Source organism: Aedes albopictus, chromosome 2 (genome assembly GCF_035046485.1).
Source record: "Aedes albopictus strain Foshan chromosome 2, AalbF5, whole genome shotgun sequence".
Taxonomy (NCBI): domain Eukaryota; kingdom Metazoa; phylum Arthropoda; class Insecta; order Diptera; family Culicidae; genus Aedes; species Aedes albopictus.
The window spans coordinates 457,768,430-457,794,769 of NC_085137.1; the positions used below are offsets into that span (position 1 = coordinate 457,768,430).

Sequence of the window (26,340 nt, forward strand, 5' to 3'; positions counted from 1 at the left end):
TCCCCCCTCTGTCACGCAATTTCCCTATACTCAATACACGTACTGTCACACTTTTCTAGACCCCCCCCCTCCCCCAAATGTTGGACGTAATTTTTGAACGTTCCCGAAGTGGGGAACTATCTCAATCGAAACAAAATTAACCACTGGCAAATGTTAAAAATCTCTACTTCCAAAACATAAAATAATATAAAGATATATGTATTACGATTGTCCTACAATTGTTTTTTCTTCTTTTCTTTCCAGGTACGTATCAACTGGTTAGATGCATTTCAAATCATTACCTGTGCATTGTAATTATCAGAAAACAAGATATAAGATCTTCTACGGAATGAAAGAAAACTTACTTATCTACTAGACTGGGCGAACGAGGTCGATTTCTTTGGACAAAAATTTTTCGATCCCTTTTGACATTAGTAGTTGAAATTTTCTCTGACCGTAAAATAGGTATGATATCCTAAATGAATTGTCTTTACCAATGATTGCGTAATGAGTTCTATAACTTTCCTACATATTGCACATAAAAACCGTATAAAAATATCCCAAATTTCTCACAAAATAATTATTTGAAATCTAGTCAAAAATATCCTATAGCGGACACCCCGGGGTCCTCTATTGGATTGTTGGGGTCCACTGTTTAGTGAATCGTATTCTCTTACCATGTTAGATCGGTGACAACAGTGGACCCTCTTAAATTTATCCAATAGTGGCTCCCAGACGTGTTTATATTTACAAATTTGTTAAAATAATCGAATAATCGCATTGCAGCATTCCATTATATTCAACTACTGTCCAGGAACATGAGTCGTTGTCTCCCGGTGACGATTCATAGGTAGAAAGAGATTTGAGCAGGAAATTTTAGAATAATTGTAATTGGTCCACTATAGATTAGGGGTCCATTATTGGCTAAAATATCCTAGCAGTTAGTTTTGCACGCTAAAAGAAATCGAAAACACTAAAACTTGGCTGGCGTAGTGCATGCCCAGCGTGTCTGTCTGAGTTAAATATGTGAGATATGGTTTTTTCGTATGTGACATTTGCTGTATAAATAATATTACCTAAATATATGTTATTTATTTAATCTTATACTTGGCCTGAGTACGACAACTATTTGAAGATACTAAAATTCTATTTTTTTTTTCTCACATGAACGAACTTTCTGGACTGCACTGCACACTATCTCTTCACTTTAAGATTCCTTTTCTAACTGAGTTAAACAAAGTTAAACTAAGTTAAAGCACTTTAAAAAACAAACACTTCAACAACCACGATCAATGGTCTGGCAGCGGTTTTTATTTCAGACTCTAGTTTAATTTAAAAACACTTCACTAATACTTTACTCTTGCAAAAGAAAATAAAAAATGAATAACTCTTTTAAAGAAAAACTAGAAAGGACGAGCAAATTCCTTTTAATTCTACTATTGTGCTTATCTTCGGACAGATAGGCCTATTTCGTCTGTGACTTACAGACTTCTTCAGTGTCAAGTGCTCGACTTCGAGCACTTGACACTGAAGAAGTCTGTAAGTCACAGACGAAATAGGCCTATCTGTCCGAAGATAAGCACAGTAGTAGAATTAAAAGGAATTTGCTCGTCCTTTCTAGTTTTTCTTTAAAAGAGTTATTCATTTTTTATTTTCTTTTGCAAGAGTAAAGTATTAGTGAAGTGTTTTTAAATTAAACTAGAGTCTGAAGTAACAAGTTCTACTAAAAGCTCTAAAGTAATAGTAAAGTGAGCGGTTTTTATATCTTTTAACATCTTGAGCATATGATATGAATCCTTACAAGAATACCTAAAAGAATCTGTTGAAAAAATCTGAAGGAATCCCTGAAGGGATTTCTAAAACTTTCTTAAGAAATCCTTGGAGCAATATTTTGAAGAGAAATATCTTGAAGGAATATTTAAAGGAACGTAAAGAAATCTAGGAAATTTCTTAAATAACCTTTAGTAGAATTTCAAAAGCAATCCTTGGAGAAAATGTTTCAGAAAGCTTCTGTGAAAATTTTAAAGTTCTAAATTACTGATTCTTAATGTATCCGTGGGTCATTTCCTAAATAAATCCATGGAGTATTTTTGACAAAGTATATGGAATATTTTCGAGATGAATGTTTTTAAAAAAAATTCTAGAGGAATCTCATTAAAAAATAATCTGAAGAAACTCATAATTTAATATCTGCTACAACCTATGCAAGATTTTTCGAAAGGAATACATGCAACATCTTTGGAAGCTATCCGTTCTTGGAGAAATTTCTGGAGGAGATTCTAAAGTTAAAAGGAATGTATTTGTTGCCATCTTCAATAATGGACTAGGACCGACTGTGATGTTAATTTGGGGAATATTTCTTGGCGTTCAGTCTTATATCCTCAGTCAAAACAGATTAGTTTTCTACTGTCGGACAGCAGAAATTAATCTGTTTTGGCTGAGAATATAAGACTGAATGCCAAAAAATATTCCCCATGTTAAAAGGAATTCTTAGAAGATTTTGTGAAAGAATTTGTGACTGAATTTCTTTAGGATTTCCTAGATATTTATTTTTTTACAATAAATCTACAAGGAGTTTCCAAAGGAGTCCGTGAAAGAATTTCTTTAAGAATCCCTGGGAGATTTTTTTCAGGAACTCGTGAAACATTTTTTAAATGAATCCTAGCATGCATTTCAGCAAGGGTCCATGAAAAAATATCGAAAAATCTGTGAAAGTTTTTTCAAAGCAATCCTTGGAAAAATTTGCAAGAAATCTCTAGAGGAAAATCAGAAGATATTTCGAAATAAATTATTAGTCGAATTCATAATAAGGCCATGGCACATTTTCTGAAAGAATGACTCGAAAAAATTGTGAAGGAACCCCTAGGGGATTTTCTAAGAAAAATCCCGAAAGGATCTCTCTCTCATATTATTTTTTTTTTTTCAATATGAGTTCATTCTAAAGAAATCCCAGGAAGATTTTCTGATAGAAATTCATATTTAAAAAAATCCCTGGATCAATATCTAAAGCAAACCCCGGAGAAAATTTTGGAATAAATCCTTGGAAGATCGTTTGAGAGAATGCTTTAAGAAATTTTCGAAATCTAGAAAAGTACCGAAAAAAATTGGGTAAATCTCTGGAATTTTTTTTGCAGAAACTCATACACAACTCTTTGTGAAACCTCCGGAGGAATCTCTAGTGGATTTTCTGGAAAAATTGAAAGTTGCTATGGGAATTTCTGATGAAATCTCTAGAAGAATTTCCAAAGTAACCCCTGTACACTAAAAACTTTTTTGTGCATGTTATTTTTATGCGATTTCAATTTATGCACCTTTTTTATGTCCTGCATTAAAAGAGGGAAAGCTACTCAGAACCAATAATGTACAGTATCGGACAATAAAAATGCACCAAAGTCGTTTTCCCATACAAACTAGTCAACTTTGGATTGCCATATCTCAGTTATGTTTCAACCGATTGTTTCCATTTTTCTGTGACGAACTACAAAACATTTCAATTTTCAAAAACTATTGAAAAAGTTCAGTGATAACTATTGATACAAAAGTTACAGATAGGTTGAATTTTGACAATAAAAATGCACCAAGACAAAAAATTATGTAGCCGAAAATGCTGAAGTCAAATAACTATGATGTCTTCGACAAATATGTTTCTTGTGTGATGACCAATAAAATTGCTGAAGACACCATAGCTATCTGCCTTCAGCATTTTAGGCTACACAATTTTTTGTCTTGGTGCATTTTTATTGTCAAAATTCAACCTATCTGTAACTTTTGTATCAATAGTTATCACTGAACTTTTTCAATAGTTTTTGAAAATTGAAATGTTTTGTAGTTCGTCACAGAAAAATGGAAACAATCGGTTGAAACATAACTGAGATATGGCAATCCAAAGTTGACTAGATTGTATGGGAAAACGGCTTTGGTGCATTTTTATTGTCCGATACTGTACATGAGTATATTTAATAATGACGGGAACTATTACAATGGCGGCCAGGGGCTGTTTATAGGAGAGAGCAAAGCTAGGTCCCAAGGGGTTTCAGTGAGGTACCACGAGATCGGCGTTTTTGGGGGTCTGTTTTTCGGGGGGTTCGCACCTCTCAGGTGCTTTACATGGGGTACGAGGGGATCTGAGGGGGATTTTGGAAGCATCTCAGGAAGTTGCAGAGCATTTTCGGCAAGATTCAGAGGCGTTACGGAGGAGTTTTCGGGGGTATCGTCGCCTCTTAGGTGCGATACATGGGGTCCGAGGGGGTTTAAGGAGGATTTTAGATGCATTTCAGGAAGTTTCATAGCATTTTCGATGGGATTCAGAGGCGTTACGGAGGAGTATAGGGAGTTTCGGGCCGTCTCAGGTGCGTTACATGGGGTCCGAGTGGGATTCAGGGGGATCTTGGAAGCATTTCAGGAAGTTTCAGGAGATTTTTAGAGACTTTATCACATATCCTTTGGAAAGCACCTGAAATACCCTATGATTTAACCCTTTGGGGATAGATGGGTTGTATGTGCCCAGCCGAGACCATCACAAACATGTCCTAGACTAGCGAGGTTGCATCCAGAGAAGTGAAAATGCCGTCTAAAAAGGGTTAAAGGTGTTCTTGAAACCCCCAGATACGACCCTTACCTAAAATCCCTCGAAACGCCCCTGAAACCTTCGTAATCCCATTGAAACGCCTTTGAAATCACCATAATATATTTGAAATATAGGGTGTCCCAGAAAGTATGCATAAACAAACTTTATATTCACACATAGTCTGCCTTAATATGCCAATTATTAAAATTTGCAATTAACACTTCGTTTGATTGCGGTAAAACATTTCCTAAAATACCTTTTAAAGCTTCTGCACAAATTGCTATATTTTTCAATAACATCGCGTAACAAACTGTTTTCTACGCATGAAATTCACTTCGATAAAAATATCAAAAAATATATCTATGTATTTCTACATGCGTATCTATTATACAACCATTACTTTGAATTGAAAACATATACTTTTGAACCTGAAAAATGAATTGAAACACCAAAATCGACATTTTTGAACAACAAGCTTCTGAATATATACCACAACATGCAGAAAATAACATTTTAACTTCACTATAAGTAAAATAAATGCTCCAGCTTTATAAAGTGTTGCTTGATTTTTTTATGCTCGTTAAAACATGTCTGTGGGCATGTCTTATCCAGAAATAGAATTGGCGAATTTTTCAGTTTTCCCAATATTTTGAAATACCCGTATGCACAGGCAAAACATATTTTTATAAAAAAATCTATCAACCATCTGAGAAAACACGTTTTTGAACATATCATGTGAAAAAAATCGAAAAAAATGTTTCAAATTTGGATTTTTGGTAAAACCGCAAAAAAAGTAGTTTGTGCAGAAGTTTTAAAAGATGTTTTTTTTTTCATTTTAAACATTCTACATACAAAAACCCTTTTTAATGTATAACCTTTTTACAGGTATCCATAAAAATACTTTGAAAAAAAAATACAAAAACATGAACATTGTTGTTTGTTAAGAAAATAATTGTATTTTCGATATACAAAGTTGTGCCCATACTTTCTGGGACACCCTATACCTCTGAAACCCTTTGGACGCCTTCAATAGGGTCCATAAAACCCTGAAATGCACCTGAAATGCTATCAAGCACCCCTAAAACCTCTAGGAATGCTCTTAAAAAGTTCCTGAAACAACCTGAAACTCTCTTAAATTACTCTGAAATACCTTGAAACGCTCCTCAAACTCCTTGCAATGCCCTTCAAAGGCTCCTGAGATCCTGAATTGCACTTAAAGCCCCATGAAACGTCCTTCTAACCACGCTAACACTATTGAAATACCCCTGAAGTCCCCGTAATCCCAACAAATCTTGACAGAACGCCCTTAAAAGACTCCTCAAATCCCCTGAAACAACCCCTTAAGGCGAAACTGGATCCATTTCCTCACTTTTTGGTTTTTGATTTTTTTTATAAAATAACGAAGCAATATTTTCAAAATCGGGTTTCGTGCACAAGTAGAGTATGGATCAAGGTATCTCTTGAATTTTTTTCAGATGGATTTTTTTTTTTGTTTTTGCAGAACCATTTTTAAACAAAATTTCACAATAAAATGGTTTTTGCAAAAACGAAAAACATTTTCCACATCAGGAGATACCTTGATCCATACTCTACATGTGCACGAAAACCGATTTTGAAAATATTGCTTCGTTATCTTATGGAAAATCAAAAATAAAAACCCAGATTAATCCACCTAGTGGTGATAGTGCCTTTCTCGTCGAATTTGTACTTATGAACTTTCCGTCGACGTTAGCCAAAATGTTCCTGAATCCTGAAAACACTTTATATAGAAAAGCAACAATTTTAACAAAGCCACCATCGATTTGGGAAACTTATTGATGGTACATATTCCGATGTAATGTTCAACAGCAAAATAGAGCTGAAAAATAACAGACCTCTCAGTTGGCTGCTTGACCACCTTAACCCAAGTCGTGTATTGGGGTCATTATAACTCCATTCCATGCACTACGGGGTGAGCGTCAGCTAATGCATGAACAGTTTGGTCAGCTAATGCATGCATGATTTTGGTTTACTTCTATTAAATCACTTCCGATGGAACACCCGCAACCGATTCTGAAATATTATTACATGTTCTAGATGTGGCCTGAGACAATTTCTTGTTGATCGTTCATCAGATTATCAAAAACGCCGCTATGGTTTAGTTCCCTTCTATATTTTACCACTTCCGGTGGGTTACTCGTCTCGTCGCCAGTTCTGGAACACTACCAGTTCTCCCAATTAAGGTCTGAGACTATTTGTTGGCTAACCGTTTATCATGTTACTGAATAAGTCATTGATATGTCACATGTATTGGTTCTCCTTTACATTTGTCCATTTCTGGCGGGACGCCCGGAATCGGTTCCGTAACACACTGATATGGCTTGCGTCCATTTCCTATAATCTCTTAAATAGTCTGAGCCTATTTGCTTGCAAACGTTTATTAGGTTATCAAAAAAGCCGCGCTTTGCTGTGTCGCATGCATGGGTTGGGTACAATTTTACATTTAGCCGCTTTCGGAGGGACACCCGGAACTAGTTTCGGAACCACTGACAGTCCATAATGTGGTCGTACCATTCTTCCTTGATAACCGGTCATCAAGATGTCGGAAAAGCCGTGATTTTATGTGCCGCATGCAAAAGTTTTGTCAAATATTATATACGGCCACTTCCGGCGGAACTCCCGCAACCGGTTCCGTAACACTACTGGTTCATCTGAATACATACATACATACACACACACATACACACACACATACACACACACAGACATCACCTCAATTCGTCGAGCTGAGTTGATTGGTATATGTGACTCGACCCTCCGGGCCTTCTATCAAAAAGTCATTTTTGGAGTGAACATATAGCCTTTCCAGTACACTTAGTGTACGAGAAAGGCAAAAAAAATGAGGAAATGCTTCCAGTTTCGCCTTAAAACGCCCCTGAAGCTCCTTGGAACCCCCTTTGTGTGGGTTACGAACTTCTGAAAACCCCTTTAGCCCACCTCAAATGCCCAGATGCAAAGCGGTGCAAGACCTGTTCTCGCAAACTAAATTCCCTAATTGTAGCCCAAACTTATTTTATGCATAAATTTTACACTTTTTATGCCTTTTGTTGATGTATGCACATTTTTAATTTATGCAGTCCCATCCATGTGCATAAATTGAGGTTCCAGTGTACAAATTGTTGAAAGAACTTTTGAAGCATTTTCTGAAAAACTTTGGAATAATTTCTGAAGGCAGCGCTGAAAGTTTTACTAATGGAATCTCTGGAGAAATTTCTGACTAAATGTCTATAGAAATTCCTGAAGCAATCTCTGAACGAATTTTTGAAAGAATTCCGGCAATGTTGGTAAAATCACACTCATGAACCGCTCCTGCGTGAGCAAACTCGCGCACGATTCTGAATCATTTTCTCACGCGCGAGATTTTTATGCAATATCTTGCTCTCACGCGTCAAGCGCTGAAATCTCGTTCGCTTGTAAGACGAATCCAAATCAATTTGAACGGCATTCAATGTTGTTGTACGGTAGATTTGCTTTTCTTCTTAATACTAAAAACTTCGATGTCAATAATAAGAACACCAAGAAATAAAGCAATGAGTGAAATCACGAGTCAACTCATGCACGATTTTTTCTTCGGTAAGTATGGCGAGTGAAGAATCTCGCGTGAAACAACACAGCTATGACATTTGAGAATTTGAGTTTTTACCAACACTGAATCCCGGTGGGAATTTCTGCTCTAATTCATGGATAGTTTTTTGAAAAAAAAAATGGATAAATTCATCCAGAAAATCATAAAAGATGCTTTGAAAGAATTCTTTGTGGAATTTGTAAAATCGGAATTTCTAAACAAATCCCTGAAGATAATTCCTGAATGAATCCGTGGAAGATGCCTTGAGAAATATCTGAAGTAATGTACGTGAATTTCTCACGAGGAATTGGTGAAGCAATTCATGACAGATTTCGTGAAAGAATTCTTTGTGGCACTTCGGAGGAACACATGGAAAGTTTTCCAAAATAATCTGTAACATGATGATTTGATTTGGGAAGTTTTCTCGTAATAAAGATCAGAAGAGACCGTTTTAATAAAGTTAAAAATTCTAGATTCACTTACTTTTATTTAACACCGCAGAATTTCAACAGCGGCCGAGCAGAAAGATCGTTCAGTAAATACAGCACAACCAGTAACCATATGCTCTATCTCTCTAAGTGCTTGTAACAAATCTTAAAATTTCCGAAGAAACTGAAGCTGAGCAATTTCAGAAGGGATCTGTTCCCGATCGTCGGAACAAACACCGTTCTTCTAGTTGCAGACTTAGCAGCTACAAAGCTGAAATTTATTGAGTTCATTTAGTCGGTGGTCAGTAAACAGACACTAATGTCTTTTTTAACCTGGGTTAGAACTGGATTGGGGTAACTCTCGCTGAGACCGTCCCACTATTTACACCATGTCTTCAAAAATGTTTAGGGTGGCGATTTTCTGAAAGTCCCTCCCAAAAAAGTAAGAAAAATGCATTTGGTTAATCAATTTGATGGACCCCCTGTTAATTAGAGCCACAACCATTTTTGCGGACCCCTCGATTTTGATCAATTGTTGACTCATTTAAACCGTTATAACTCAAAAGTTTCTCCAAAAACCACCTAATAACCAAATGTTGTTGAAAAGAGGAAAGATAGGGCTACTATTTACAGTTATAAAAAGTTGGGTGCAGGCGTATTCTCTGATGCTATTGGGTGTCGTTGCCGGTGCGCATGGAAATGTATGAAGAAAACGTGTCATGATTTACAAAAGTGCAGATAACTTTTGATAGGAAGAAGATACATCTCTAAATTTTTGATATGTTGTGTAAAAATGTCTCCGCTTTCGATTGACGCAAAAATTTTGAAAATCGGTAGTTGCCAACATGGTGAAAAAAAAGTTTTGGTATAAAAATCCAAGATGGCGGTCAAAATCAATATGGCCGACTAAACTTTTTATAACTGTAAATAGTAGCCCTATCTTTCCTCTTTTTAACAACATTTTGTTATTAGGTGGTTTTTGGAGAAACTTTTGAGTTATAACGGTTTAAATGAGCCAACAACTGATCAAAATCGAGGGGTCCGCTAAAATGGTTGTGGCTATAACTAACGGGGGGTCCATCAAATTGATTAACCAAATGCATTTTCTTACCTTTTTGGGGGGGACTTTCAGAAAATCGCCACCTTAAACATTTTCGAAGACATGGTGTAAATAGTGGGACGGTCTCAGCGAGAGTTACCCATTGGCGGAAAATGTGTAACCAAACAACGTCAAACAAACTTTAGTACAAGCGAAACCGAAATCGGATTAGGGTTGAAACTGTGATCTGATCCAGTTCCAACCCAGGTTGGAACTGGATAGTAAAGAAAAACGGCATAAGCTAGTTCTTACATTTTCGGTATTTTTCTGTCTCTTCCAGGTGTGACTTTAACCGGGAAAACGTGGGTCCAATAATCTATTGAAATTTACATAACTTAGTTGTAGGTTATATACTGTTTCGCACTGTCTAAATAATGTTAATTTCTGCCAATAACCTACCTCAACTGACTGTAAAAAATTATGCACTGTGCGGTGCTGACTGTGTGCGGAAACTGCTGTTATTTCTAACTGACTATAAGGCCAGTAGTACACAGGGTCAAATATTTGACAAGAACTAACAGCTTAACGGAATACATTTAGTATAACAATTCAACGAATAGTTAACCAAAAACTCACTTCAAACCATCGAAATATACCAATAAACTCACTATCACTGCGAACAAAATGCTGCTTGTATGTGCACTAGCAAAGCCTGAATGGGTCTGTCTTTAGAGGTGTGCGCCGCCGATTTTCTGTTCACGCCGCCGCCGCCGCCGATTATTTTTCGGCGCGCCGCCGCTTACGCCGCCGAACTCCAATTTTCTTCGCCGATCTCAAACACGCATTGATAAATTATAATATTTCTTGATTTATTTCATTACAATATTTCAAGCAATTCATTGGAGGTATCTGCATACATAGCATTTGTAAGGTCGTTTTCAGCGGTGGTCCATTTTGTTGGTCCAAATTTATAACAGTTCTGAAAATTTGGAACGCTAAAATAGATCAAATTACATTCAGTTCCACAGGTTGTTGTTTTAAATTCTAAATTTCGCATGTCGCGTCAATGATGTTTTGAAAGTGACAGAGTTTGTCCCTTTGAATCGAGTTCACAAAGATTCCGGGGATTCCTGAAGATAACTGATGGCTGAAGAATGAATTTAGGGATTCCGAAAATTGGAGAAAATGCTAGTGATTCAGAAAAAAAAGTTTTTGTCGTGTTCATCTCCAAAAAGATGAAATTTCTTCAGCAACTATTTTGAGGACTTTTCCAGCAGTTTCGCCAAGAATTCTGCTAAGAGTTTCTGCGGGAAATGTAGAAGGTCCTTCATGAAATTTGAGGGCTTCCTCCGAGACATCCTATTGGAGTTTCTCCGGGCATTGCTAAAGAAGTTTCACTGGGACTTTTTGTGGTACTTCCTCTAGAAATTCCTCTAAGAGTTACTCCGGGTATTCTTCGAGGAGATTCTCCCGGAATTTCGCAAGAAGTTTTTCTTGAGAATTCCTTTAGGAGATCGTCCGGCAGTTTCTCTATGAGCACCTCCGGGAATTCCTTCACGAGTTCGTCAACGAGTTCATCTGGGAATTCCTTAACGAATGTCTATTGGAAATCTTTTAAGAGATCATAGAAATTACACTGAAAATACCAGAAGTTTCCTCCGACAATACCTCTAGGAGTTTCTCCTATAATTCCTTCTTTCGGGAATTCTTCTGGGAGTTCTTCCGGCAAGTTCTGTAGCAGTTCCTCCTGGAATTCATTCAGGATTTTCTTTAGGAGTTCTTCCGGAAATTCTTCCAGAAGCTTCTCCGAACATTCCTCTAGAAGTTCCTGTGGGAATTTCTCTAGGATTTCCTCCAGGAGTTCCCCCGGGAATTCCTCTATTAGTTCCTTCGGGGATTCCTTACCGATTATTTTCCGAATATCACTAAGAGTTTCACCGTGACTTTATCTAAAATTTCTTCCGGTAATTCCTCTAGATGTTCTTCCGGGAATTCGAATATCTTCGGGAACACTTTAGCGAGTTTCACCGGGAAGAAGTTCCCCAGGAAATTTCACTACGATTAGCTCTATAAGTTTTTTTAGAAGTTGCACTGGGTATGCCAGGAGATTCCTCCCAGAATTCCTTTAAGAATTACCCCGGAAGTCCTCTAGAAGCTCTTCTGGTAATTCCTCTAAAGTTCCGGGAATACATACCGAACTTTCCTCTAGGAGTTCTCTCAGGAATTTCTCTAGAAGTATCTGAGTTCATCCGGGAATTCCTCTACAAGTTCTTCCGGGAATTTTTCACGAATTTCTTGGAAATTCTTCTAGGAGTTCTATCGAGAATTTCTCTAGAATTTCTCTCTGGAATTTATGTGGGAGTTCATCCAGTAATTTCTTTACGAGGGGAACTCATCTAGGACCTCTGCTAATTTCTCTACGAGTTCCTCCTTGAATTCCTTTCCAAATTTCATCGGCAATATCTCTAGGAGTTCCTCCGGAAATTCATCCGAAAGTTTCTCCGGCAATTATTTACTAGTTGCTCTAAAATTATTTCTGGGAGTTACACAAGAAATTCCCGGAATTTACTCAGGGAATTCTTCTATGAGTTCCTCCGGTAATTCCCCGGTCAAAAAAGGGCAAAACGCCGCCGCTGACAGATTTCAAATCGGCGCCCACCTCTATCTGTCTTTCTCTGTTCTCTCAGTTGCTGTCGGATCTGTCAGTCCGCTCGGCAACAGCCGTTCAGTTGCGAGGGAGCGGACGGTGGTATCACCATCGTTTCGCGGTCAGCAGTGTTGCCGGTAACAAGGATCCCTGGACGAATTTCTGAAGCAATTCGTTAAGTAATTTTTTCTGAAGTAATTCGTAAAGGAATTCCATGGTAAATCTGCGGCGACATTTTCAAAGGAATCCCTGAATGAGTTTGTGAACTTTATACATTTTTGAGACATTTATGCAAAACACACAATAACGTTTGTGTGTTGCTCAGAATATTGGATTTTAAATCAATCATACATATTTTTGGAGGCAAATGATTTCGATGGTCCATTTATAATCCGGACGGACAAAATCACGTTTATCTCAGGGATGGAATAACCTGACATAAAAGGTGAAACCCTCAAAGCAAAGATTATTTATTGTACTTTCAAGAAAAAATATCATTAAAATTATTTATTTTTATTTTTCATACAATTTCTCATTTTTTCCGTGTTAATCTTCTTAAAAATCTGCACAACGGTGGTAAATTTTATCATCAATCTCTTCGGCATGATAGTCCAACAAATTATGCAAATCTGAGTGCCTCAACTTGTCTGATTAAGATTCCGAAGAAAAAATGCCAAGCATTTTTTTTATTGCGAAATTAGGGGTAATTCAGTGATTATTTCACTCAATTATTGAGAAGACGCGAAATTTGAGTGTTTTTTCATTAATCTAATGTTTTATACCATATCTGGCGATACTACGCCTCCGGTTGTCGTGTCAACTCATCAAAATAGGTAAAACCTCCACAGATCCGTTGTGTGTGTTTTTGAAAAGCAGCACGCGAGTTTTAAGGCTGTCATCCTTGTATAAATTTTTTCTTATCATCTTGTTGTCGAAAAAACGATGCCCAGTGTTCGAACTTCTTGCCAAATCTCCAAATTCCAGGCCGATCAATCAATGAACCCAAGCTTTAATCTTCCATGGGAACTTTCTCATGCCATATGATTAACGGATAATGGTTTTGGAGATATTGCTGACTGCACCCCAAATTGGACTGACACAATAGTGTGCACACACCTTCAAAGTGCGATTGCGGCGCAGGACCACATCAGATCGAGTTGTGGTCTTAGGTGCACTTATTCCTCGTAAGTGAAGGAGTAAGTGCTCCGAAGACTTCGAGATGATTCGAGGTGTATGTGCGCTTTTATCACACTTTTTAGGCGTCCCAATAAAAGTGTGTTAGACCAATTTGGGGCGAATTCTGCAATATTTACATTTTTCGCGGCTGTCGTAACTACCCGAGAAGGAACGAATAACTGACACATAACTCCAGCATACCAACGTCAGGTATCATACCAAAACAAGGTATTGGTGGGTTAACTAAAAATTAATGATAACTAATTTTGATATTTTGTAGGTTAGATAAAATATCTCAACGAGTTATTGGTTTGGTGTTGAGGACTGCTTGAGGTATTATTCAATTATGGAAAAATCACTATTTGTATGGAAAAATCCCCGATTATTATTTAGGTTTTGCCATACCTGATGTCATTATTCACATGTTATGCACAGAATATACACTAGTTATTATTTTAGGTATTTTACCTTTTATGCAGGGCTTCATAATACTTCATTCAGATTATGAGTATTCGGTTTTGCATACCTTAGTATGGTATTCTTCAGCTGTGTCATATGTGTTGATACAGTTTGGTACACAATTTATATAAAAATAAAATAAATTTGCTTCGATTTTATTTAAAATTCGATTTTAAAGACATTTCGAAAATTAAAATGTCCACTAATCGAGGCATACCTGTATATGGAACTTAAAACACGTCATAATTGTGTACACACATTGTCTTTCTCTTGTTCATGCTTCAGTGCCAAAGATGTTTGCATAGCTTTTTTAGACAATATGTAAGTCTCGCACATTCGTTGGATGACCTACCGCGTCATGACTTATTTCCGTTCGATCTGCAAAGAATGACCGGTAATTAAACAAAATACCAAAGATACCATCACTTCACGTGCTGCGCAGACAACCCGAGAAATTCTCCAACCCGCAGATGGGGAATTCCCACAAAAATATGCGAAGAATGTGATCTGGAGTGCATGTACTCTGTCTGTATACCATTAGGTTGTCTCAACAAATTCTTGTCAGCGTGTGCCTTCATCACTGCTTTGAATTCTTGTTATTTTCGCTCTGGTGTGACAATCAAATTATCTATCAGCCTCGTTACAGCTACTATCTGACAGCTTTTTTTGATAGTTTTCTACAAATCTACAAATCGTGGGGTAGGCAGGAAGATGCTCTATATCCAAGGCATTCAAGAATGTTTTCATTGTGAAAAAAAAAAAAACGTTTCGCTTAGGTTATACTCCAAGTAAACAAAAGTTCCGCTGCCGATGACAAAACGGATTTTCAAGTTCCATGAAGCTCAGATTACTTCCAATTAGAACTTTTTGGCTGCTTAAAAGGCTAACAATGAGCTTTGCTGAAACTCCACACAAAGTTCCAGCATCGCACATTGTTAGCCTCTTAAGCAGCTTGAAAGCTGTTCAGGATGCTACTCGGAACTTTGTTGAAACTTTCATGTTCTTAGAAGTTCATTTCAGTGACTTCTACAGATTTTTTGGCAGTGATTGTTTCTACAGATGATGTTCTACAGATTTTTTTTGTCAACTTTTATATAAATTTTCATAATCAACGAATTTCAATTTACCAAATCAATGATTATGAAGTACAGATTAAAAAAATATTTGGATCCCAGCTGCTGTGTGAGAGCCCTACCATACCATCACAAACTCCTTAGAAGGCTATTTTAATTCCGTATGTGAACTTTTAAGTTCCGAAATTACTTAAAAATGAAGCTGCTAAGAAAGAACAAGAGCATACCTCCAACAAGCTGCTTAGCTCAAACTTTTTATTACTTGGGATGCCATAAGGAATAGGAAAATATGCCTATCCACTATTACGGCTATCGTACTTCTGCCTTACGTATTTTTTACATTTGATATATTTTCTTCGAAATTCCTAAAAGTTGTTCATGAATCTCAAAAAGTAATTTATTATTTACATAATACTGATTTACATTAATCTACGTTAAGCCAACTCTAAATAAATACAAGCAATATATGTAGAACAATAAATAAAAATATAAGAAAACACCTTTAGCCACTACTCGTGTCTCAACTAATAAAATAATCTGAATCTTGTCCAGCTATCTTCTTCTCATCCTGAAAAATATGCTTCAACGCCAGCAAGCTGAATGCAATGTTTGGAACAACATCTAAAACGAAAGAAAAAATGTTAGAATTGCTTTAAAATATCACTTCAATAAAATTCCAACTTACATAGAATGCACGACAGATACAGCCTGCCCGGTGCAGATAGATTGAAAAGGTAGGTTTCATCCATGTTATGATGACTTGCCACTAGATAAATATCTCGACAGAGTAGCGCGCCGAATTCTATTAGGAACATTGTTGAAAATGGGCATAGGAGAAACAAGCTTTCCTGGAAAGAAAATGCTATTAGAATTTTCATTATTTGTTAGTTTGGTATTTTGATCATACCTTGTAGATTGCTACCACCAATGCGACGCATGCCATAGTCCACAGCATTCCAAAGATCAAAGCTGGGATACCAAAATATCGAATATTATGTGCTGAAAGTATAATTGGGTTATCGTTATTTTATAATCATAAACTTGACCTTATACATACCTTTAACGAATCCTATCGAACGCTCCGGATCTAGTGTAAACCAGGTCCACCAAACCACAATTGTGCAGCAGAAAAGAGCCGTCCAATAGCCATGGCACTTGATCAACGATCTCAGGGTCCAGTCCATTATGTGTTTTTTCTCTCTGAAGATTGTGCTGGATCCACCCACTCAACTCGCTTCAATCACGTCTGACGTCCAAGTGTGACATTTGGGGGGTCTGTCATGAGACCTGATCCATTTATTTGGACACTTCGCACACGTGAGGGAAGTGTTTCGGCTTTGGGGTTTCCCCCCAAGTAGCCCATCAGCAATGTTGGCGATGATGCATTGCATGGGACAGGATGTTTGCTCGGGATGACAACATTCAGCGAATATGTAGCCCTCGCAATAAGCTGCAATTTTCCATTACTTGGGGAGTGCTTAACATTCCATCGCTATGGTTGGTTACGGACCGTATATCACATGTACTAATAATTTAATTTGAAAAATGAATACAATGTACAAGCTGTCCTGGAAAATAGAACAAATTTGCAAATTTACAAAGAATATAAACAAACAACCATGAATTGCTTGATTACTTGTGTTTTCTTTCAAATTATTTCAATGATAATGTTTTGATATTATTGAATCCTTTTATCTTAACCTTCCAGAACACGCGCCTTTTTACCCTAAAACTACAACGCGCTCACGCTGTATACGACGAGCGAGGTTTTTTTTAGCGGTGTTGTACTTTTTACAACGATGCGCGTCCTGAAGGGTTAACTTGAGTGTAACTTAAAGAAAAAAAAAACAAAACTTGAACCGATTATCCACAGAATTTTAGAAAAAGCTATATTGCGAGAATACAGCCATTCCATAGAAAGACGATTTAAGGGGTCTCCGAATATCGTGATAATTGGTGGGTTTAAAGTTATAAAATTCGTTTTTTGTTTGAAAAATATTTAATTGTTGCTTTTTGAGAAAAAAAAATATGTTGAATGGGTCGAATTGTGTTTAGGGGCAAGAAATATGTAAATAAATTCGTTTTTTCGTTAAAAATACCCAGGACACTTTTAATATATGACAACTTTAGAATAGCCTGTGTTATGTGATATGGTTATCTATTTTCAAAACAAAAAAAAATATTTCAAAACCTAAAAATAATACATCATAGAAATAGGGAAACTTACGTATTTTCGGCAGCTTTGTTATGTTTTTTATTTTAACCTGTTGAACTCAGAGTTAGTCTAAAATCCTTTCCAACAAAGATGAATTATATAACCAAGTTTCAAGTAATTTGACCGACAAAAACCTCCCAGGACGAAGAGAACAAGCCCGCCGATAATACCTAAAGTTACCATATTTGGATTTTTCTGATAAAAAAAATATAAAAACGGGGTGCTCTCTTGACCCGAGGTACAACTTGTATATTTACACATGTATTTTACCTAAACACAATTCGGCACTTTCAACGTACTTTTCAGAAAACTATAATTTAATATCTATCAAACACTAGCTGTCCCGGCAAGCTTTGTCTTGCCGTCTTGTGGTGGTTTGACAACTGTTGAGCTCAAAACGTCACCGCACTCTAGATTGGTTTTATTTCGATCGTGTTGATTTTCTTCCCAGCTCATGAAAAATCAGTACTTTATAAATTTTCTTACTTTTCTAGTTGACTTACGTAACTTTTTGTACATATAAACACAGCCACCAAGAATACGAATCGAACTGTGCAAGAGTCATGCTGATCGATTCATCCGTTCGTGACTTTTGTTGCCTCAAAGGTAAGTCAAACTCATTTTTATATATATAGATAAGAAAAAATAAATGAAAATCAGCTATAACTTAGTTTTAAACAATCTTTTTCTTCTTCTTTATGGCTCGACGTCCCCACTGGGACTTGGCCTGCCTCGCTTCAACTTAGTGTTCTTTGAGCACTTCCACAGTTATTAATTGAAGGGCTTTCTTTGCCTGCCATTGCATGAATTTGTATGTTGTTAGGCAAGTACAATGATACACTATGCCCAGGGAGTCGAGAAAAGTTTCCCGACTGGAACGGGAATCGAACCCGCCGTCTCCGGATTGGCAATCCATAGCCTTAACCACTAACTGGAGACCCACCAGTTTTAAACAATTTGACTTGAATTATCGTGCACGACTAGATACTATGACACATTCTACCGTGACGTTACAACGTTTTGACGCCTTTTCGGTCAGATTTTCCACTATAATTTGTAAATTCGACCGTAAACTCTCAAATATTATTGCATATTCGAAATCCTTGTAAAAATTTCCAATAAGTATGATCTCTTGAACAGTTAGTTTTCATCGGAAAAGGAAGTAAAAAATGGGAATGTGTAGCGTGACGTTACAATACAAAAAAAAGGTTTTAGGTTTAATGACGGTTCTCAAAACCTCTACAAGTCTAATTGGTCATCCAAATGTTACTTGGGTGTCGAAATGGTCTTCTTTCCCAACTTTGATTTTCGGACCACACTATCTTGAAATTGTTCACCCTAATGGAAAAACAAAACAAAAAACACGGATCCATTTATTTTCGATGATTTACAATCTCACCCAGTTTTACGACATCCGGAGATGCACTATATCGATTTTCTATGGAATGTTGAAATTTACTTAGCGGTATCTTCCTTTTTTGTGTAAAGTATAATAAACTGATATGTTGAAGCTCAGTATGCTGGTTCTTCAACCACGGGTATTGCTAGTGCTCTTACCCAACGTGTCACGCTGGGTTATAGAAGTGCGCTATCCTCATTGGAGCCACCATATCCCGCTTTAAATTCAACAGCAGCATCTCTTTACAGAACTCCACCAACTGGTTCAGAAACATATGCTTGACACAGTATTTCTATTTTATTACATGTATTACATGTAAGACGAAGATCTCCAAATGTTTTTGATCCACTCATCGGTAATGACCAGAATGAAGTAAGGACATCTTAAAGCCCAATAAAGGCCAGAGTTGTAAGTGAAAACTTGGACGCTGTGGCTAACTAAATTGTGAGTTCAGTAGCTTCACAGCTGGATGGTATGCCGAGTCGAAGCGTCACACAATCAAAAGTTGTGTACAACCAGTGCTCTAAATAGGTGCACAACAATTGGTGAGCTCGTTCTATGCTATCCCGACAAACGTCGTTTTGCATGCCTACACTGAAAGGCGGCTTGCAGTAATGACAAGCATAACAATGTTTTTAAATTTACCATGGCAAAACATGATCATCGACCCACCAACGCTTCTTGTGTGCGTTTTGTTTCTTCTCACATCAACCGGTTGAATAGTCGAGTGGTAGCGTGCGAGCCTGGTGATGTCAAGGTTCTTGATTCGAATCCGGTTGCCAACAAAAACTTTTTTTAATTGAAAATCGAGTCCATGGTAAAATTGTAAACATAATTCTGTTGAATCAAAACAAAATTCAGTCTGCACAAATTTAGTGGCGTTGTGTATTTAAATTGACCCTCAGAATAGTAATTTTCACCGCAAGCCGCCGTTCAGTGTACTGTGTTTTTGACATGCAGCTCTGCAGAAACATGCCCAACAGAATGGAATTGTCAACTTTCTCGTTTTCGGTGCGTTCCCGGTCGATTTTCCCAATTTTTTTTTGGTACGAACACGTCGGAGCCCTGCACGAATGAAACACTGAAAGAATGGTGTAGATCCGTTGGCCCGTTCCCGAGCCTATTCGTGACATACAAACACTATTCCATTTTTATTTATATAGATATATAAATAGATTCAAATAGTATTTATTTATAAAATAAAACGAAGTTTTTTAACATCATTAGGGCGACAAGCGTTAGCATATTTTCTAAATATACTTGGTTCAGTATGTATTTTTTGGCATTAACTCCACTATTATGAAGAAAACAAACGTGGACGTGGAACTATCTAGAGATTGTATTTACCTTGGTTCGTATTATGCATACACTACCTTCCATTTGTTCGTGTCACAAATGCTTTGCAATTATGATACCTACTTACCGATGGTGACAATAGCTATGGATGGGGGCTTTAAATTTCAACTTTCAGTAGTCCGATTTAGCTTAAATTTTCATTTATTTATGAACGAAAGTCTACAAGGAGGAAGGGGACTGAGATGATCAAAATTTGATCTATGTGGTTTATAAACGACTCCTTGCTGGGATTGTTACAAGATTTACTGCTGAGGATTGTGCGTTTGGATTCTGCTGTGATTGCTTCAAGGTTTTCTGCCGCGATTCTTCTAGGGATATCCCAAGTAACAATGAATGCTGAACAGTGAGAGTAATAGCTGAACATTGGCTGGTCAATGGTGTCAGAGGCTGAATACAACGACAGCTCAATATTGGTCTGAAGTATGGTTTGTTCAACCTCCTAAGTCAGCAATACAGGGTGCGGCAGGAAAAAATGCGAAAAGTTCAAGGCACTATTACACGCTAAATATGGGATATATATGACTATTTTTTTCATGACAGTGTATCAGTCAATGTCTATATTCTAGCACTGAAAAATAAAAATGAACATATTTGATGTTTAACATGTGATAATGTAGGCCTAATAAGCGGATATCAATAAACTGCGCGCCCAATGGTCTTTAAACAAAATGACTATAACAGTAACAAAATTAGCTCAAATTCGATGAACAACCAGACCACACTGATCCAGAGCCATGTAGTTTCACATACCAGATGAAATAAGTACATATATTTGATGATATTGTAGAGAAAATTAAAAATTTTGTTTTATCAGATGCGAAATTTAGCGACCTGTGTGATTTTCTGCGGTTTGAAAATTCTGGCTGCCTTCATCTTCAGGCGCCGCCCTGTAAAGGTTAGTGACCAAAATGGGAAATTTTTTAATTAACTTTTCAGAAAACTAGCCTATTATAGATCATGGAACGTTGAAACATAGATTGGTCAATATCAAATGGACGAAAATGAGGTTTGAAGTTGAAAAACACTTTCGCATTTTTTCCTGCCGCATACTGTACATAGATGGCTGAATATCAAGTTGGATAGAATATCATTCATCTCTGTAACCAGCTTTAAATCATACACCAACATGTAGAATTTATCATCTCTTGTTCAACCTTTAATCAAATAATTTTCGACAGCCGACCCAAACAAGTTTTTCTAGAGTTCACATCGCTTCTTCAGCCTCAAAACAGGCTTAGCTCAACTCATGTTCTTGAATATTCAAACACAACGAGTAATGCTTTCGTGTACAATCGTGTTTGGTGTAGGTTCTATGGTGAGTGTGCGGAGTGGACCTGGTGTGGTGGTTAGAAAACAAGACTATCACGCCGCGGACCTGGGATCGAGTCCCACTCCCGACATACTCACAAAATGTGGGTACTTCCTTTGGAAGGGAAGTAAAGCATATGTAGGTCCCGAGATGAACTAGCCTTGGGTTAAAAATCTCGTTAATAAAAAAAAAACTAAGCTGAGTGACTGTGATTCAGGAGGTCCGAGTTCAATTCCCAGTTTTCTCATAGATCATTTGTACGTTCCTAAATATCTTTTCTGGAAATAAAAAGCTGCAAATGGTAGATAGAATGTCACGAAAGTGTTTTTTACACAATAAATAAATTTGATTGATTGCTGATTAAGCACATGTTAAACCTTAAATCAGCCTTTCAATGAACCTCAAATCAGCTAAAGGTTGAATAAAATCACCTAAATTAAATGTTTAGGGGCTGAATTAATGATTATACCTCTTGTGCTCAGCTTTTGTTCAAATGAAGGCTGCTTCAAAATAGTTGGAATCACTGTTGAGCATTCATTGTTACTTGGGTTCTTCTATGGGTTTCTCAGGGTTTCCTCGTGGTATTTCTACAAAAATATCTTTTGCTATTACTTAAAGAATTTCTCTTGTTAATTCTTCTGAAATAACTACTGGAAATTATCCTAGAATTGGTTAGTAGAAATTCCCCTGGTATTCATGCTAGATTTTCTAAAGCCATTTCTGCTGGGATTCATCCAGGAATTGCTCCAGATATTCCCCCAGAACTTTTTCAGGAATTCCAACGAGAATTTCTCCAGGACCGGGGAAGTTTTTCGGCTTCGCAGTCATCAAACGCAATCAAACGACTAAATATCGTTCTGCATCCGACGTTTCGGTGTTTATTACACCTTCTTCAGGAAATTAGAACTCGCAATCGTTCTCGTTCTGTGGGCTCGGTTTAAGCATGATCCATCTAAAATTTCCAAAAAAGTGTTGGCAAAAATCTCTCTGAACAACAAAAAAACGTTTTTTAAAAATATCTGAATTCGGAAACACCTTCACTATCCAACCCACGGAAAACAAAATTACCGTTGGTTGGATAGTGAAAGCGTTTCCGAATTCAGATATTAAAAAAAACGTTTTTTTTTTGTTGTTCAGAGATTTTTGCCAACACTTTTTTGGAAATTTTAGACGGATCATGCTAAAACCGAGCCCACAGAACGCGAACGATTGCGAGTTCTAATTCCCTGAAACATCGGATGAAGAACGATATTTAGTCGTTTGATTGCGTTTGAAGACTGCGAAGCTGAAAAACTTCCCCGGTTATAAAGAATTTTCAGTCGATAGCGCTCTACGGTTTCTCCAAGACTTTTATCTGGAATCCTTACAGGTATTTCTTCGGAGATTTTAATAGGAGTAGCTTTAACTCTTCGATGAATTATTCCACATTTTTTTTGAAGGAATTTCTCTAGGGATTTTTAAGCAGATTGCAATAGGGATTCCTTCAGAATTCACACAGGAGATAAACCCAGGAATCCCTCTGGAGGTTTCTAAAGAAATTATTTACGAACTTCATTCAGGAGTTCCTGTAGGGTTTCGTTCTGTGATTCATCGGGTAATTTCTCACGAATTCTTCAAGGCATTCCTCCAGAAATTTCAACTATAACTTCAGAGATTCCTTTAAAGATTTATCCAGAAATTAAAGTGGAAATTGAGCCAGTTCGGGCATTGAAACATACGTATCAACCAGATGTTGGTTAATTTATTTTGTTAATAGCGACTCAAGTTGCGCTAACCGCTTCCGCTGTTGTCTTTCTATCTTCTGTAGCAAAACATATAAGCTATGAGATGGCCGTGCTTTAGTAGGACTGTTAAGTAGTACATGAGCCAATTTTCTTTTGAATTCAAACAGGTCGCGTCTACGCGATTCCTGCGTTGATTTGGAAATGCTTTTACTTAACAACTACGTACATATATATATGTAAATATTATTATTATTTCATTTTTTTTGCCTTTCTTGTACACAAAGTGTACTGGAAAGGCTGTATGTTGATTCAAAAAAGGATTTTTCGAAAACAGGCTCGGAGGATCGACGATTTGAGATGATGTCTGTATGTGTGTATGTATGTATGTCTGTGCGCAAATCAGTTCACTCACTTTAAACTCACTTGCTATTAGTCGATTTTTCGGATTATAGCTCGAATCGAACCGAAATTTTACCGCATCATTTGTTATTGAAAATGCTCCGGATCGGTCAAAGCGTTCCGGAGTTATGGCCATTTTAGAATCGGTGAACTGGTCATATATAAAACTGAACCAAACCCTATCATGCGGCACACCAAATTGCGCCGAATTTTGTAAACTTTAGCATGGTTGACGTATTTTGTGAGGAAATCAACACTGGTTAGCAGAAATACCACGATATCGGCCCAAAATTCAAGATGGCGACCTAATGTTCAAGATGGCGCACATTGGAGTAAATCATATCAAAACCTGATCATGAGTGGAAAAACTCAAAATGAAGTAATTGGGTTTTCCGTTGTGTTTTTGCCAAGTGCAGTTATCGTGTAATCGTTTAACAGCTAAGCAGTGTCCAAATGTTTTGTTTACGCTTATCAGAAGAGGTTTAGTGAAGCTGAATTTTAGCCGGTTTTCTTTGATATAACTCACAGAGCGTGCTAGTTTTGACAGTACAAAGTGAATAAAATTGATAATAAATCAATTCAACGATGCAGTTTGTTATAGAGCGATTCCAAGCAACAGCATCAAAATTAAGGAAAATTTTTAATTCATGATTTTCTATTGAACTGAAACTTTGCACAGTTTTTCAGTTCCATCTAAATCGCCATTTTTCGATATCAAATTTTTATTTAGAGCCACGACTAACTTTTCAAAAGGGTGTATGTGAAAATGGTTCAAAAATATTCAAAAATATGCACAGCAAAAACGGATTGTTCGATTGTTATGAATTTTTCAGCAAAGTTAGATAGCTAAATGGTGATTTCTAAGAAAATATACACTGTGAAAAAAAATCTATTTTATCATTGAAAAACATCATTTTTGTCACAAAAACTCAAATATCTCAAAACCCTATCTTTTTACCAACTTGAATTTTTTAGGGAAAACGGTCCATTGTATTAGCAATCTACCATAAAAATTTGGTGATGGTAAACTAATAAACAAAAAAGTTATAACATTTCAAAAATTTCACAATTTTTACATTTAGTAAAAAAAATTTTTCTGTGTAAATTATTTCGGCCGGGAATCGCGATTTGATGCTGATTTTATTGTTCAGCAAAGTTAGATAACTAAATGGCGATTCCTAAGAAAATATACACTGTGAAAAAAATCTTTTTTAACATTAAAAAATATCATTTTTGTCACAAAAACTCAAATATCTCAAAACCCTATCTTTTTACCAACGTAATTTTTTAGAGAAAACGGTCCATTGTATTAGCAATCTACCATGAAAATAAACAAAAAAGTTATGACAATTCAAACATTTCACAATTTTCACATTTAGTAATAATTTTTTTTAGTGTAAATTATTTCGGCCGGAAATTGAAGTTTGATGCTGATTTTATTGTTAATGGCCTTGCGTGAGTAAAACAAGTTGTTTTTATTATATATTATATATACATATAATATAATATACTATGTACCGTAATGTTCCGATTTTATCACGCCCTCCGCGCATTAGTCGTTTATTCATTAATTTGCTGTTACATTTGAGGACAAGTGTTTTCCCTCTTCTTCAAGATGAATGTTGAAAGCGTGTTTTGCAACGTTAAAAATATTGAAATGGGTATAGATGTTGAAGAATATTACAGGGCATTTTTGAAAAGGGGCGTAATTAAATTGTTTAAACAGATGTCGCTGATGGCAATTTCTCAGTTGTTGTCGTTTTCGAACTTCCTGCGCCCTGCTTTACCGATGATATACAGATGGCTCGTTTGTCAAATTCTAGACGGCAGGACGTGCAAATGCGTAATTTTGTACACAATGTGGACATTTGGGCATAACCAGTCTCTTTCAGTTTATCTATGGTGCTTTCGGTGAGATTTCGTAACTCTTTTGAACATTTTTTTTCATCAAACGGTCTACAAGAGAGCGTTGAGTTGAAGACCTTTGAGAAAGCGACTGTTCATCTTGTTCGTTAGATTATAATAAACAAAATCACTTATTAATTTTAACTTACTTGTTTGGTGTTGGTGGCTGAAGAAAAAAAATACTATACAATTTTTAATATTCATAGCGGTAGTATTTTTTTGTTTTTTTCGTGAGCATTGTCAGGTATGTATACAGACAAACAAACGTAACACTGACGAAATTTTCATTGACCACGCCTTTAACGATCATTTTGAATCTTGGTTGTGGCTTTCATAACCAGAAGAGCGCCCATCGTTTTTCTTTGCGTTTGACGTTTCACACTAGCGCCTTCTGATGACGATATTGCACAACGCAGTGTTTCGTGAAACATTTCCAGCAGGTGGTGATAGTGTGAACTGGGCGATGAATTTTCACTAAAATTGTTCTAGGCGTTTCGTCTGTTTGTCTGTGGTATGTACCTCTTATGCATTTGTTGTTGTTGAAGTTACTCGCATTCTTCCGATCATAAAGTCTGTTCTCTAAGAGGGATTTTTTTTGCGGATAAACTAGACGTATACGCGTATAAAAAAACTTTTATTATACAGCTTTTGTCTTAAAAATAAATTCAATTCCATTTTTCTTATAATCAACAGCTTTTCAACACTATCAAGGGATTTTTTCACCAGTCACGTACAATAAAAAGTATGACAATCTCAATATTTTTGATCACAACACTGGATCGCGTCTAAGTTTCAAATAGATACTATAGTAATTACGAATAATCAAACTAAAGTATCATGAAAACAACTTGTTTAATTCAGGCGGTAGCCTTTACAATAAAATCAGCATCAAAATATAATTCTCGAAATAATTTACACAGAAAAAAATTTGTTTTTGTTACTAAATGTAAAAATTGTGAAATGTTTGAAATGTCATAACTTTTTTGTTTATCAGTTTACCATCACCAAAATTTTATGGTAGATAGCTGATATAATGGGCCATTTCCCCTAAAAAATTGAAG

At 36.5% G+C, this 26,340-nt stretch overlaps 2 protein-coding genes across 5 annotated transcripts in view; one reads left to right on the plus strand and one right to left on the minus strand.

Moving 5' to 3' along the window:
* Nucleotides 1-26,340, plus strand: part of LOC109418956 (mediator of RNA polymerase II transcription subunit 15) — a 566,077-nt gene that overhangs the window by 320,612 nt on the left and 219,125 nt on the right. The window lies entirely within an intron of this gene.
* On the minus strand, nucleotides 14,872-17,678 carry LOC134287412 (uncharacterized). Its single transcript, XM_062849206.1, has 4 exons — nucleotides 16,030-17,678; nucleotides 15,880-15,971; nucleotides 15,658-15,820; nucleotides 14,872-15,593 (listed from the first exon to the last, which is right to left on the minus strand). Exons 1-4 carry the CDS (start codon nucleotides 16,154-16,156, stop codon nucleotides 15,493-15,495), a joined length of 483 nt encoding a protein of 160 aa, XP_062705190.1. The 5' UTR covers nucleotides 16,157-17,678; the 3' UTR covers nucleotides 14,872-15,492.